Source organism: Populus trichocarpa, chromosome 5 (genome assembly GCF_000002775.5).
Source record: "Populus trichocarpa isolate Nisqually-1 chromosome 5, P.trichocarpa_v4.1, whole genome shotgun sequence".
Lineage (NCBI taxonomy): Eukaryota > Viridiplantae > Streptophyta > Magnoliopsida > Malpighiales > Salicaceae > Populus > Populus trichocarpa.
Window position 1 is genome coordinate 622354 of NC_037289.2, and position 16594 is coordinate 638947.

The 16594-nt window shown below is 37.2% G+C and overlaps 1 protein-coding gene across 1 annotated transcript; it reads right to left on the reverse strand.

The window, feature by feature from the left end:
• Nucleotides 1-12075: 12075 nt before the first annotated feature.
• On the reverse strand, nt 12076-13479 carry LOC18098519 (disease resistance protein RPM1). The gene has a single exon (XM_006382260.2). It carries the CDS (start codon nt 13477-13479, stop codon nt 12076-12078), a length of 1404 nt encoding a protein of 467 aa, XP_006382322.2.
• Nucleotides 13480-16594: the final 3115 nt, after the last annotated feature.

The following is a 16594-nucleotide window of genomic DNA, read 5'->3' on the forward strand; positions in this document are numbered from 1 at the left end:
TTTCATGGAATGAAGTGATTTCCCGGTAGCTTCATCATCCACTTGCACTTCTTTTTCTTCGTAGACTTGTGAAGTCAAGATTCCCAATGAACTATCTGTTAGGCTGATTTACTTCCATATTAATTATTGTTTGAATATTCTTAATCTGAATGATATTAGTCCATTCAAAACAAATTCATTTTCTTTTTTATAAATATATTTATATAACTACGAAAGAAGAAAAATATGCATTCATTAAAATATTATTGATGTGTTTGAATGAAGAAAGTTAAGGGCAGAGATGACCGACAAAGATACCGTGTGGGCCAATAAAATTGAAAATAAAAGACAATATCAATGGCTTGCAAAAATAAAAAATAAAAAGTTTTATGTTAAATTTATCTATATGTTAAATTACTTGATTAACTAAACTTAATCCTGTAATATTGAATTATTTGATGAAAACATTATCTAAAATATGATTAATTGATATATTTAAAGTCAAATAAAAAACAAACCCCGCTTACTTTTAATATTAAAAATTATTTTTCAGCATAAACTCTTTAACGTAAAAATTTAACAAAATTAAAATAAATTGTGATTACTGTTTGAGCAATTGATTTGATCTTGGCCCCACAATTATTTTCGTTAGTCTGTTAATGTTTTTCTTCAAGCTTGTGGAACGGGGTGTTCCTCCAACTTGTTGTGTAAGCTACTTTGTTTTTTTCTTCGTAGACCTGGGAAGTCATTTGTTCGAACATTTGATTTTCTAAAAGTTTTTAATTCTGTTTGTTTTTATATTTTAAAAGTATTTTTAAAAAAATTAAAATTTTTTTTATTTTTTTATTAACTTCAAATTAATATATTTTTAGTGTTTTCAAACCATTTTAATGTACTAATATCAAAAATAATTTTTAAAAAATAAAAAAATATCATTAATATATATTTTAACACGAAAAATTATTTAAAAAAAACACAACCACACTGTTAATCTCATCATCCACTAGCACTTGTTTTTCTTCTTCGTAGACCTGTGAAGTCAAGATTCCCAATTATCCACTGCATCAATCTATAGGGGTGTTCAAAAAAATCGAGAAACCGAGTAAACCGATAAAACCGACAATAAATTATTCGAAAAAACCAAACCGAAAAATAAAACCAATTAAACCGATTAGATTATGTAGAAAAAACCCCGGTTCTGTTCGGTTTTCGGTTTTGAAGTGCAAAAACCGGTTTAACCGGACCGGTTCAAAAAATGGTCCCTAGGCTAGGCTAGTATAAATAGAAAAAGTTGCGCCGCGCCCCTCTCTTCTCGCCAGTTTACTCTCCGCTAACCCTAAACCTTTCAATTTCAATTTTCAACACAATCTCTCCTCTCACTACTCAGAGCCACCCGCCGTCCCCCTCGCCCCCCGCCCTCTCCGGCCTCCGCTAAGGCCGTCACCATACCAGAGCACCCGCAACCCGTCTCCTCTCGCCTCTTCGCCTCTCCCTCTCCACTCTCCTTAGACTAAGAAAACATAAACACAGATCGACCATCGACATTTCCTCGGTCTCAACTGGACCAAAATAGTCTGTGTTTCCATCATACCGACGTTTCCTCAACCTCTCAAAACCAGTGAGTTTTAAATTTTTTTTCTCATTTCTAATTAATTAATTAATTAATTTGGTTAAGGTTATTGTTATTTTTAATACAGTTAAGCTTATTGTTTATACGTTTCTTCCTTAGTCTCCACTGGATCAACACTGTCGGTGACTCGGTGTTTCCATCAGACCGACGTTTCCTGATTTCCTCAGCCTCTCAAAACCAGTGAGTTTTATTTTTTTTTCTCCTTTCTAATTAATTCATACAGTTAAGCTTATTGTTATTTTTAATCAATTTTGTTGGGTGATGAATTTTGGTTTAGGTTTAAATTAGAATTTAGAGCTATTTGGGTGATTAAAGCGAATTTTTTTTTTCCTTTGTTTGAATAGAAGAGATTTAGCAGTTTAGGATTGTCGCACCCTCCCGAGAGCTCGACGTCGCGGCGACTCGTCCTTCGTAGCGGGGATTGATTGTTGGGGTCTTTCTGTTGTGAAAAAGGGAGTCGCCACCTAGTATTAAGGTCACTAGGAAACCTAACTGGTCTTTCAGAGATTCTAAGGCAAGGGTCTGGTTGCGTAAAAGGAAGGTTTTAGCACCCCTAGTACGCCCTACCTAAGGTAAGCTGCTTGGTGTTTGATTTTCCTTATAACTGTCATGGTGTTGATGTTCTCTAATCCCATCCGTTTCCTAGGATAAGTCTGCTCTGATGAACGAAATCTAGGGTGCTTTAAAAACCTATTTTTGTCTTAATGTTTTGTACTCTCACGGCTCGCAAACCGTGGAGTAAAAAAATTTGAAATGTCCTCGATTATAATCAAGCCTTCTTTCAAGGATGTGTGTAGATTTATTATTCCTAGAAAATTATTTTGGATATTTACCACTCCGGGTTTCTTTATCCAAATATTAACAGTGAATAATAACAAATTATCCCCAATAATATTTTGGATATTCGTCCTATAAGGATTTCTTTATCCAAACATTAGTGGTGAATAATAACAAATTATCCCCAATAATATTTTGGATATTCGTCCTTTAGGGATTTATTTATCCAAACATTAGTGGTGAATAATAACAAATTATCCCCAATAATATTTTGGATATTCGTCCTTTAGGGATTTCTTTATCCAAACATTAGTGGTGAATAATAGATGAATTCCCCAAAAATAAGATTTTTATATTTTTTGGAATATTGGCCAATACCCTTTGGAGTTTTACAAACATGTTGTAAAATCCAGAAATGCAAGAAAAATAATTTTTGTTGTGTTTAAGAAATCCATGCGAAAACACATTTTTGAAACTTCAAATATTTGTTTTTTAGATAAAAAAAAACGTAAAAACAATGTTAGGGTATTGGCCGTATGCATGAAAACAAAACATTTTTTTTAATAAATATTTTTTTTGTTGACGAAAACCGGGTATTTTAATACCGGATTTGTATATTTACAGTATAAAAATACAAACCGATATTGACCAAAATACAGTAATAAAATTACAGAAAAATCACAAATTCTTTGAAATAATTTTTGAAGAATTTTTATTTTTTTATTTATTATTGTTTTTTTTGGGCTAGACCCAGCTGGGCCCACGTGGCTGGGCTCAACCCAGCAGGCCTCACGTGAACAGTGAAATAACATTTCACTGAATTATTTTTGAAGTGAACAGTGAAATGCAAGGAAATGTACAGCGACGAAGGGCAAACCTGGTGGCGGTGGAGAGGAAGTGCTTTGTTCCTGGTAGTGTTGGTGTCGCGGAGGCTGGCTGTGACGGTGGTCGGTGGCTGAGGATGACGGTGTGCTTCCGGTGATTGCAGCGGTGGAGGCCGGCGTTGGAAGTAAAGGAAGAAATCTGCAGAAATTGGGCGAAAATGCTGGTTTTTTGGCTGACTTTGGACCCTCTCTTCTCCTCTCCCAGGTCTTCAACAGAGATTCTATTTATAGGCGGTGTAAGAGGGCCATATTGTCTATATTGGGGAAACGTTTCAGCCCTTGATTCGACTCGAGGAATCCAAATTGTTGGTTCAAAGTGTGCACCTCGAGCTGCCAAATTTGGCAGCTCAAGGCTGTGAACTGCCCGAGGTCGCCACTTAGAGCCACTCAACGGAGCTGTTTCTAAAGTTTTCAAACCGACCGGACCATCCTCCGGGATAAAGGGGTTTCAGGTGGACATGTTGGTGCATGTTTTGTCGGATTTGAAGGCCAGACGAGCCGTAAAATGCGCCTGGAAAGCAGCCACTCGGGCAGCTTTTCGAGGAAGAAAGTGAACAGTAACTGGTTCTTTTTTTTTTTTAAATGCAAAACGGCGCCGTTTTTTATAAAAATAGGGATTTCTTTGCCAATTCTCAATTTAGTCCTCCGACTTTCAGTTTCGTTCAATCTCATCCCTACTTGACCATTAAACTTTCAATTTCTTCAATTTGGCCCCCGGATTTTGTTAATTGCAGCCCCTATACTTGCGCGCCTTTTCCAATGTGGTCCTTGGTTTTGGATTTCTTCAATTAAGTCCCTAATTGGCCCTTAAACTTCAATATTTATGCAATTAAGCCCTTGATTTAACCAAATCAACTCTCAAAAATTATAATTTGACCCCAGAACTTTAATTTCTTCCAATTAAAGCCTAAATTGACTTAAAACTCAATTTTCCTTGCAATCAAAACCTCTATAAATTCAAATAAACCTTCAATAAAATCCAATTGAGTCCATAAACATCCAATTTTGGCCATTTTCTCTTCAAATTAAATTTTCTCTTCCAACAGGGCTCTCATCAGTCAAATATACACTGTAAAATTTCACTCCTTGCATTTCTGAACCTCCTCAATCAATTTTTTCTGATTCTTTCTGAGCGCTCCCACCTCTTATTATTTTTCTAATTTCATCCGGCTATATAATTTTATTTTTGTGGGGGGACCCAAAAATGGGTTACAACAGATGCCCCCTCTTTATAATGCTTACGGAGCAGGGTTTTTGCGTAGTAAGTTTTATAAAGATAAACAAAACTGAACTTCCCAAACTGATCTTGCCAAGGCTTGATTGATCTGAAACTTTGTCCTTATAGCAATCCTTCTTAACCCAAAAACTATGATAAAAACTTAGTTGTCTCAAGATTCCAAATCTGGCAATCATCTGAGATCCCTTCTAGCGATCTCTTTTTAACTAAAAATCCATATTTGTATTTTGGTCAACCTGAAACCCCATCTAGCGATTTCTCTTAGCCAAAGCTGATATCTGTGTTGCGGTTGGGCTAACATGAGATCCCTTCTGGCGACCTCCTTAGCCAAAACCTATATTTGTAGCTTACTCACTTTGGAATCCTATCCGGTGATTCAAAACTAAACTTTGTGGGGTTGGGTTAACCTGAGATCCCATCTAGCGATCTCCTTTAACCACAACCAAAACAAAAAAATGTGTGTGGTCTCATTATGATGGGTGACCTACTCGAGTGGAGAAGGGGAAGAGTGGTCTCATTCTTATGGGTGACCTACCCAAAGGGGAAGAATGGCCTCATTATTATGGGTGACCTACCCAAGTAAAAAAAGATGGAGAATGGTCTCATTCTAATGGGTGACCTACCTAGAAAAAAAATGATGGTCTCATTGTGATGGGTGACCTACCCGAGTGGAAAAGGAAAGAGTGGTCTCATTCTTATGGGTGACCTACCCAGGGGGAAGAATGACCTCATTATTATGGGTGACCTACCCAAGTAAAAAAAAGATGGAGAATGGTCTCATTCTAATGGGTGACCTACCCAGAAACAAAATGATGGTCTCATTGTGATGGGTGACCTACCCAAGTGGAAAAGGAAAGAGTGGTCTCATTCTTATGGGTGACCTACCCAGGGGGAAGAATGGCCTCATTATTATGGGTGACCTACCCAAGTAAAAAAAAGATGGAGAATGGTCTCATTCTAATGGGTGACCTACCCAGAAACAAAATGATGGTCTCATTGTGATGGGTGACCTACCCAAGTGGAAAAGGAAAGAGTGGTCTCATTCTTACGGGTGACCTACCCAGGGGGAAGAATGGCCTCATTATTATGGGTGACCTACCCAAGTAAAAAAAAGATGGAGAATGGTCCCAGAAAAAAAATGATGGTCTCATTATGATGGGTGACCTACCCAAGTGGAAAAGGAAAGAGCGGTCTCATTGTAATGGGTGACCTACCCAAGATAAAGGAAAGAGCGGTCTCATTGTAATGGGTGACCTACCCAAGATAAAGAAAAGAACGGTCTCATTGTAATGGGTGACCTACCCAGGTGGAAGAATGGTCTCATTGTAATGGGTGACCCACCCAAAAAAAACATAGAGAATTGGTCGCATTGTAATGGGTGACCTACCCAGAAAAATGTTGACAATGGCTCAAAGGCGCACTTGAAAGGAGGTAGGGTTAGAAAACACACTACCTAAGAAGTGAGGGCTCAAAGGCGCGCTCAAAAGGAGGTAGGGTTAGAAAACACACTACCTGAATGGTGGTGGCTCAAAGGCACACTCGGAATGAGGTAGGGTTAGAAAACGCACTACCTAAGAAGTGAGGGCTCAAAGGCACGCTCAAAATGAGGTAGGGTTAGAAAACGCACTACCTGAGAAATGGTGATGAAACACCGATCTGACACATGTTGAAAGCAATGCATTATGGTCAATATGCATGTATGTTTTTGTTACCTATCTTGGAAACATAGGTCCCCCTTTCATCGTAAACTTCTTCGAGCTCTTGTTTCAACCTTTTCTCATGAACCGAAATATACCATATCCTCTTAATGAAGAGATCTCTGGTTTCTTATGGGGCCCTTTCTTGCTTCATTGAGTAGTGTGCTTTATTATTATTTCAAAAGGAAAACTCAAAAGATTTGGTTTTGTTCATGAAAACTGAAACTTTCAATGCAATTAGCAATTCTCATAAAAGATGCTTTTTTTAGAAGTTTTTTATTACGATACCCCTTTGGGCTTTGTTTCACTATGGACCCCTATGTGCACTTCGTGCACTTCTTGCCCCCTAGTGTGGCGTGCAAAAATATGTCAAGTTTAGATTTGATTTGGTTCTCCAATTGATGGAGTCGTTTCCTTAGTCATGTGTAAGAAAAGAGTTTGTTTAAGTAAAAGATTTCAAATGCTATGAGATCATGCTTTTTATGAAGAAAGGTTTTTTTACAGAGAAAATTCATGGCCAAACTTTATTTTATTGATTGGTAGATTACAGAATACATCAAGCGTAATATTTCCTTACAGAGTCAGAATTCATGGGCCTAACTAGATCTCCTCCATCCATTCTAGACAGTAACAAAGCTCCTCCTGAGAATGCTTTCTTCACCACGTAAGGCCCCTCATAGTTAGGCGCCCATTTACTCTGATCTTCTCCAGGTAAAGGTAATATTTTCTTTAGTACAAGATCTCCTTCGTGGAATCCTCGAGGTCGAACCTTCTTGTCATATGATTTAGCCATCCTTCTTTGGTAGAGTTGATGATGACAGATTGCGGCTATCCTCTTTTCAATGATCAGATTCAACTGTTCATATTTAACCTTTTCCCATTCTACCTCTTCTAGCTCAAAGTCTATCAATACTCTTAATGAGGGGATTTCAATTTCTAAAGGTATCACCGCCTCCATTTCATATACCAACGTATACAGGGTGACTCTTATTGAGGTTTGGATTGCAGTGTGGTACGCGTGAAGGGCAAACGACAACCTCTCATGCCAATCCTTATAGGTGACTACCATCTTCTGAATAATCTTTTTGACATTCTTGTTAGCAGCTTCTACCGCACCATTCATCTTTGGTCTATACGGCGAAGAGTTGGAATGCTTGATTTTCCATTTAGCGCAAAGTTCTATTATCATCTTGCCATTGAAATTCTGGGCATTATCAGTGATAATCTTTTCTGGTGGACCATATCGACAAATCAAATCTCTCAATAAATTTCTTCACTACTTTTTGCGTCACATGAGCAAATGACCCGGCTTCTACCCATTTTGTAAAGTAGTTGATAACCACGAGAATAAACCTATGACCATTGCTGGCTTTTGGGTTTACAGGTCCAATCACATCAATTTCCCACATCGCGAAGGGCCATGGAGATGTCAAGTTAAATAGAGGAGCTGGACGAGTGTTGATTTTGTCACTGTATACTTGGCACTTATGACATTTTCAGACATAGTCGATGCAATCCTTTTCTAATGTCATCCAGAAGTAACCGGCTCTTTGTATCTTCCTAGCCATCACGTGTCCATTAGCATGGGTTGAGCAAATCCCTTCATGGACTTCTCGTAACGCGCTTTTTGCCTCAAATTCATCCAAACATCTCAATAAAGTCCCGTCGGATGATTTCTTATACCAAATCTCCCCATCAAGATAAAAATCCAATGCCAACCTTCTCAAGGTCTTCTTGTCGATTTTGGATGCCCCCATGGGATATGCCTGGTTTTGGATGAAATTCTTGACATCATAGTACCAAGGGTTTCCATCCACTTCTCTTTCGACTAAGCAGCAATGAGCTGGGTTATTTCTGATATCAATATGTACCGGTTGTACCTTGTGCCTCAACTTATACTTCTTTGGTCTTTCAAGACAATTCCTTCAATATTTGGATATGATTCTCTCCTTCTCTAGGTTTAGGAATCATGTCATCCACATATACTTCAACCTCTTTGTGCATCATGTCGTGAAATAGAGTTAACATGGCCCTTTGGCAGGTGGCCCTAACATTCTTCAACCCAAATGGCATGACCTTTTAACAAAGGTTCCCTATGGTGTTGTCTTCTTTTTATCTTATTGTAGCCCGGAAATCCATCGAAATATATGGAGCTACGTGCTGCATTGCCAACTAGCATATCTATGTATGGCAATGGAAAATTGTCTTTCGGGCTACCACTATGTTGGACACCTATTGCGGGTATTTGACAACCTCTAGAAAACCAGCATTCCACTGTTTTTTTTTTCGATTTTTGCATTCACTTTGATTAAAACCTCTGGATGAGTTCTCCTCCTTTTGCTTAAATGGCTTGCATCCTTCTACCAATGGTACCCTATGTACTACGATATCAGTATCCAAACCAGGCATATCCTCGTAGGACCAGGTAAAGACATCTACATAATCTCGGAGTAATACAATCAACTATTTCCTTTCTTTAGGAGTGATCATGGTCCATATCTTCAATTTTTCTCCTATTTTTTATTGTCCGCATCTATGGTTTCAAGTTCCTCTCTGGCGGGTTTCCAAGCTTGTTCATGTTGTCCTATTTTCATCCACTTCTTCCTCTTCTATAGCTACTATATATTCTCAAGTTTGGCCATTCATTCTCAGTGTAAAGTGTAGATGTTTGTTTTGAAAGATCCGATTTGAAAACGGAAAGTGATGTGTAAAAACATCAAGATGAACCTTTGAAAATGCATGATCTCATTAAAGGAAAAAAATTGTCTCAAAACATTTGCTTGAGCAAACCGATTAGGTGCGTAACATCATTCCGAACTCCTTCAAGTTCCCTTTGATACTGAGTTTCTGGTTGTGACCTTTCTTCATTTTCCAACCTTTTCTCTAATCGAGTGTTGTGGATTCTAGAAGGGGGACCTATGTTTCTTAGTCTGCATATGCGTGTATAGATGTATAAGAAAATGCATGATATAATGCATGATTGTGATAAGAATGCATTTGTATATTGGGTATGGATGCAGCCTTCTTGTGAAGGAATAATAACCACCATCTTATAAACAGAAACATAGATTCTCTTGTCACATTGCTAGGAGTACTGCCTTTCAAGTCATTTGCTTGAATCATGTTCACCAAGAGACAGATTTTGCATAAGAAGATGGGTCAACGCCCTTTTCCATTAATGCTTGATAAGTTTATTTCCTTTCCTCCTCAAACTCTCTAGCCAAAGGTAAAAGAGGCAAAGTCGTGATTCTCAATCTTCCCTAGAAAGGCATCGATTTTAGCTAGGCTTCGGCGATAGCGAATGATGTCCCCTCCCACTTTTCACGCATTGATTCTAATAATCCGAGCATGTGCAGCAGCTTCGTCTATTTGCTCATCTGTTTTGGTCATCTTTTCTATGAGCAACATATTGGTTCTGTTCAAAGCAACATTGTTAGCGTTGATTTGATCCTTGTATTTTTCCATTACTGCTAGCTTATTGTCCAAATACTTTTTATCCTTTTCGCGCTTCTTGTCAAGTTTTTATCCTCACAACTTTTTATCTCATTCTTCTTAACCGCCAACTCCGCTTTAATAGCCTTAAAACCTTTCCTTTGACTCTCTTCCTTTACAATCTCCATCAAACGGTTTTCCAACTCTATATATTTCTTGTTCAAATCCTCATACTTCCCAATCCTATCCATCAGTTCGAATTGAACTTGTGCAAATTTTTCTTGGGTATATTTTGTGCTTCCTTGGCAATCTTTAAAGTCAACCTCTATTGCTTCAAGTTCAAAGCAACTTTGCATCCAATCCAAACTCATCCCTTCTAGCTCCTTCTCACTTTTGTCCTAGCAATCTTCTCTTCACTTAGCTTTAACTCAAGCTTTGTTATTCTCGTCGTTCTTACTTCTTACAATTGTTTGCAGTTTAGGATTAGAGTTGTCTTGTACATGTAATTTCATAATCTTACATGTAATTTTGCAGTTTATTTTGTTGTTTTGTAAATGTAATTTCAATATCTGCTACTGTAAACTTGTGTTGCTTCTGTTGTTGTTGTTGTGTTGATTCTGTTGTTGTAGCCTGTTGTTGTGTTGATTTTGTTGCTTTGTTGGTTGATTACTAAAAACAGATGAATTGTTGATTTTGTTGCTGTGTTGGTTGATTTATAAGGTCACACCAAGTAGTTTGATTAAAATTATGTTTATAAGCCTATGTTTATTGACTTGATTCTGCAAACTAGTTTTGTTTTGATGGGTTTTTTTATTCGGTTTTGTTTTGTCATTCTGTAAAATGTATTCATTATTCTGTTTTGGATTATCTTGATTGGCATTTTGTATTCATTAAAATCATGTTATTCTTGTATTCATTGTTCTGTTACTTCTGTAATTATTTTTCCTCATTGATAGATTTTCTAAGCTTGTTTTGACACATTTTCTAAGCTTATTTTAACATGTTACTTCTGTAATATTTGTTTCATTTTAATTTTTAAACATGATTTTAATCTTTATGTTTATTAAGTGCTGAAAGGAATTGTGCAAGTGATAATGAACATATTTGCATTTGGTAATTACATATGGAAAATCTTCAAAATCAAAATGCTTCATCCACTGGCACTATCCTAACATCAACCAATGCCCCAGCTTCAAACACTAACCCAACATCAACTACTGCAGTATCCACCACGGAAAATAAAGGTAAACAACTTCAAGTCCTTGCATCTAGAAAAAGAAATGTTGATGATAAAAAAAATTCATAAATTTGGGATCATTTTACAAAACTTGATGGTGATCCTACAACCCCTAGAGCTGAATGTAATTATTGTGGAAAGGATTATGCATGTCATACTATTATTAATGGGACAAGTAATATGTGGAGTCATTTGAAAGTATGCAAAAAGTTTCATTTTGTGGTTGATAAGAAGCACAAAAATTTGGTATTAGAACCTAATAAAGTAGGGGGTGAATTAGGAGATCGAAGTGTGGGAACTCTTAAGGCAATAGGTTATGATTATGATGAATGCAGAAAGGCACTAGTGAAAATGGTTATAATTGATGAGTTGCCTTTTAATTTTATGGAGGGTAAAGGATTTAGATTATTTTCTAGGACCTTGCAGCCTAGATTTGACATTCCTTCTCGTTTCACTGTTATGAGAGATTGTTTGAAACTTTATGTTGAAGAGAAGGAAAGATTAAAGAGAGCTCTTAAGGGTCAACGATTATGTTTAACAACAGATACATGAACATCAATCCAAAACATTAACTATATGTCTTTAACGGCCCATTGGATTGATAATGAATGGAATTTGCATAAAAGAATTCTGAATTTTTGTCAAGTTTCCAATCATGTGGGTGAGACAATTGGTCAAGTTATTGAGAATTGTTTGTTAGATTGAGGGATTGATAAACTTTTAACTATTACAGTAGACAATGCAAGCTCTAATAGTGTTACTATTTCATATTTAAAGAATGTGATGAAAGATTGGTCAACTAATATATTGTCAAATGAACATTTGCATGTTAGATGTTGTGCACACATTGTAAACCTCATTGTATGTGATGGTTTGAAAGAGATGAATGTTTCGGTTGTTAAGATTCGAAATGCAATTTGGTTTGTGAGATCTTCACCCTCTAGGCTACTTGCATTTAAGAAATGTGCAGAAAAGTTGCATATCGAGTGTAAGAAATCATTGTGTTTGGATGTTGCAACTCGATGTAATTCAACTTATCTTATGTTAGAAGCTGCTGAAAAGTTTGAAAAGGTGTTTGTAAGGTTAGGTCAAAGTGAACCTAGGTATGTGAGTTACTTTTTGGAGGTTGATTCAAAGGGGAATAAAAAAAACATAGGGCCACCTAGTTTGGAGGATTGGGAAAATGCTAGAACTAGGTGTTCCTATGCTCCTTCCTCCATTGTAAAGCCTTGCTTCTCTTCCACAAACCTTTCAACTATCCATAGCCGGATCAACTTCATTCTTTTTATCAAATAATCCTCTGGAAAAACACTTAAATACAAATAACACTGTTTGAGGTAGTAAGGAAGATTATCGTAACTTAGTTGAAGTATTCTACGTAGACTCCCAAGGTCGTCGTTACTTTTCAATTCTGTAGCTAGGCAGTCATGGACTTTCTTCCATTCCAAACCTCCGTTTTTCTTCTTCGACAGTAGGCCTCCTGTTGCTACAATTGCAAGTGGCAGTCCCTCACACTTCTTTAAGATATTTCGAGACATCTCTTCCAGTTCTGGAGGGCATACAGCCTTATGTTCCCCTCTGAAGGCTTTCATACAAAAGAGGGTCCAAGCTTCATTTTCTAATAAAGCTTGGAGTTCATAAACATGACTAGTGTTCTCTATAGATTCAGCCAAGTTACTTAAACGTGTAGTGAAGATAATTCTACTACCACAGTTACAATCAGGAAATGCATACTTTATTGTTTCCCAAGCGTTTACATTCCATACATCATCCAAAACAATGACATACCTCCTTCTCCATAGATAATTTCTTAGAGCATCAATTAATTGGAAGTCAGTCATTGATTGCAAATTATCCGGAACAGGTTCGTTTGCTGTCACCAGAAACCCCTGCAGAGCAACTCGTAGGAGCTCCGTGGATGCAAACGATTTGGAAACTGTAACCCAAGAATAGGTATCAAAGCTTCTTCTGATGGGGTGGCTGTCATAGACTTTCTTTACGAGGGTTGTTTTTCCCAACCCACCCATTCCAACCACAGAGATACTGGAGAGCTTTTCTTCTCCTTCTACAAGCCACGAAACCAGTAGATGTTTTGGGTTCTCAATTCCCACGACATCAGCTTCATCTAAGTAAAGAGCAGCTAACCGGGGATCATGCCATTTCTCTACGGTAGCACTGGAGGTTGATGGCATATCTATCCTATTCAAAGAAAATGCATTTCTTCTCTCTGAAATGGCTTTCACCCTTGCTTTAATGCTTTGTAGCTGGACTGCCAGCCGGTGCCGTGCACTTAATTTACGGATGGAACGATATGAATTGCGAAGATGATGGATAAAACCACTCTCGTGAGATGGAGCAAACCGGAGCATGAACTCTTCAAGAATGTCCTCGGCATCATAAGCCACATCTCTCACTTGTTTGACCCAGGCTCTCAGTCCTTGATCACTCTCACTCCTTTCTTCCGCATCCTGAAGGAAAGATTTCATGCTATACAAATCATCCAGCAGTTCAACGATTCCCCCTCTAACTCCTCCCAAGAACCGTGTTTCTTCTGCTACAAAGGAAGCCAGTTTCTCGAGCACCACCTGCACTGCGATCATGGCCATGGCTTCTTGCTCCAAAATCACCAATCCTGATCTCTTTTCTTTCGCCAAAAATTTGAAGGAAAAACAAAAACCCTTGATGCAGTTTCTATCTCAGATGTTTGTTACAGGGTTCCAAGCTTAATTAACAATTCCTTCTGCTGATTCATTGTGCATGAAAGATAACGTTTTTTTCATTTAAGAAAATTATTATGTGGACCATAGGGCCCTAGGCAAATTAAGGCCTCACATATAGCCAGCTATAGCATGCGATAGCCAGTGTTATCATTTGTCATTTTTATAAGTTAGGGGGCTGATATGGTATTTAAAAAATGATGATTTTTTTTTTTAATTTTAAATCTTAAGACTAATATCTTACTAAAAATTCCTTCTGCTGATTCATTGTTCATGTGATAATGTGCTTGGCATGTGTCCAACAACACATGTAATATTGCAATAGGATAACACGTGGTCAAATTTAACCCGTCATTCTTGTGTTTTCACATGGGCAGGAAGCTACCTAAACCTCTGATACATGTGATTTACTCCTGGTTTTATAAATTAGAAAGTGTAAATTGTAAAACCCAACCAATAAGATATCTACATGCATGTTATCAGTAAGTGTAAATTTTAGATTAATATTTTTTACCAGTAAGTTATGTGCTTGCTTGGACTTGCTCAACAAACAGATTAAAAAAATGAAGTTTCACCGATCAGTCATCAGAGTCTGTAAATGTTACAGATGATTTAAGTTTGTTTACCAAATTTTTCAAGAACATGTTTGTCTTTGGTAGCTTATTGTCATAGCTGTGAACTCTGAAGAAAATTGATCTAAGAAACCAAAGTCCTGCAATGTAATTCCATATTGCTCTAGATTAATTGTACATGAATACAGGCTTGGTGATTATGCCAGAGAAGAAAACTAAAGAAATAGTAGGTTAGTGTACTGAAAATAAATATTTTTTTGGTATGTAAGAAGAAATATCATGTATTTTCATCATACTACATAGTGTATCCTCTGTTGGAGTCAGTTTACACCTCAGATCTAAAACAATAGCACACAGGAATTAAAAAAGAAGAGGGATCGCAAGGGATACAAGATTTGCAACCAAAAATGTGACCTGACATGTTGAGGAAACGGAGGGAGGTGTTTTTTAAAACACAAGGCAGATTTTTTATATTTTCTTCCTTTTGGTCCTTAAATTTTTAAAAGGGGCTTTGATTTGATTCCTACAAGTTGCTGGCAAATCTTCAGCGTTTCTACAGGCAGCCTCATGAACAAAAGAAAGACATCCTGCGACCTCTCCAAGCTTCTCGTTGCTACCCTGTTCCGATTAGAAACAGAGATTCAAGAAGCTATGCTACGTCCTGAGAGAAGAGTTCCAACGAAATCTACTGTAAGTTCCCAAGACACTCTTTTTCCAGAAAATCATGCCTCTGCTTTGCATAAAGTGATCCGTGAATCTGTAAAAGAGGAACCTGTATGGTTAGGACATTATCTTGTTAGGTCAATTAAAGCGGGTGTGGATTAACGTGGGCCAGGTTTCACTATGCAATAGAGATAATGAAGATAAAGCAGGAAGAGGAAAAGAAGCCTCAATTGCTCAACATGGCAAATTCAGTTGAAGTGACTCGACTCAAAGAAACCAAATTCAGTTGTTTATATTTGCTTTGGAAGCATGGCAAACTTCACTGCCTCTCAGCTTAAGGAGATTGCAGCATGTCTCAAAGCTTCTGGGCATCAATTTATCTGGGTAGTTAGAAGAAGCAAAAAGGGTCAAGAAGACAAGGAAGATTGTTTACCTGAAGGATTTGAGGGAAGAATGGAAGGCAAAGGCCTAATTATTAGAGGATGGGCACTCCAAGTTTTGATTCTTGATCATGAAGCAATAGGTGCATTTGTGACTCATTGAGGATGGTGACTGATGTTTTGCTGAGCAATTCCATAATGAAAAGTTGGTGACCGATGTTTTAAAAACTGGAGTTGGTGTTGGAGTTAAGGAATGACTTACAGTGCATGGAGATAATGTTAAAAGTGAAGCTGTAGAGAAGCAGAGGAAATGAGGAGCAGAACAAAGAAGCTTAGAAGAAACGACCAGGAATGCTGTTGAAGAAGGTGGATCTTCTTGCTCCAATTTCAGTGCTTTGATTGAATAGCTGAGGTGGGGTCGCCCTTGATACAAATGCAGATATTAAGTGTTGTCACGCATGCATAGAATATTTTGTTTGTACTTAGTAGTGATTTTGGCAATTTACAGTATTATAATTCCCTTTATACAACTTAATCAAGTCCTCTCTCCTTGAAAAAAAAAATCAATTACAAATTAACGAAGTTGCGAGAATGAGAATTGAATGCAGACGCAGGTCACTTTTCATTTTATTTTTAGACAAGTCACGAGAGTTGAAAGAGTAATCATGCAAATCAGTTCCCTTCCTAATGGATCCGGAATGAGAAGTCCAGCTTACATTTTTAGCCAAAATAACTAATCAAATAAAAAGGCTGAGCTTAGTGACAATACACTATAAAACATGCACTAGATAGACATACAGGACAAACAATCATCACAAACTAGGAACAATCGTCTCCCCAGTAACAAATTCACCTTCTGAAGTTGGAGAACTTACGAAAACTAGCCACCACAAAATAATTGCAAGAATCTATGCAGTTTTCAATGAAGTACAACCACCTGCGTCGCTAATATGAATTGATGTAAAGAATTGCTAGAAGCGTCATCACCACAACTATATAATATATATCAAAACTGATGTAGAAAAACTCATGTCTATGAAACCATCATCTTCTTGTTCATCATTATCCTTTGGCTGCTATGGTGATTCTTCTTCATTACAATTATTTCGCAATGGAGATCCACACAAAAAAAAGATTTCTTTCATAACTGTTTTCATTGAAGGTCTCAAACTGATATTTTTTCTTGATAATCTTACCTGATAAGTTATTATGCGCCACACTAAAAACTGCTAGTGAGTTGCCGAGAGATGACATCATTCAAGTTGTTGTAAGAAAGATTCAAACTCTCTATCTGCTTCAAATTTAAGAGCATTGCAAATATAGATCAAGCAAGATTGTTGTGTGATAAATTTTCCATCATTTTTTTTAATAATTATTTTCATCGAAGGT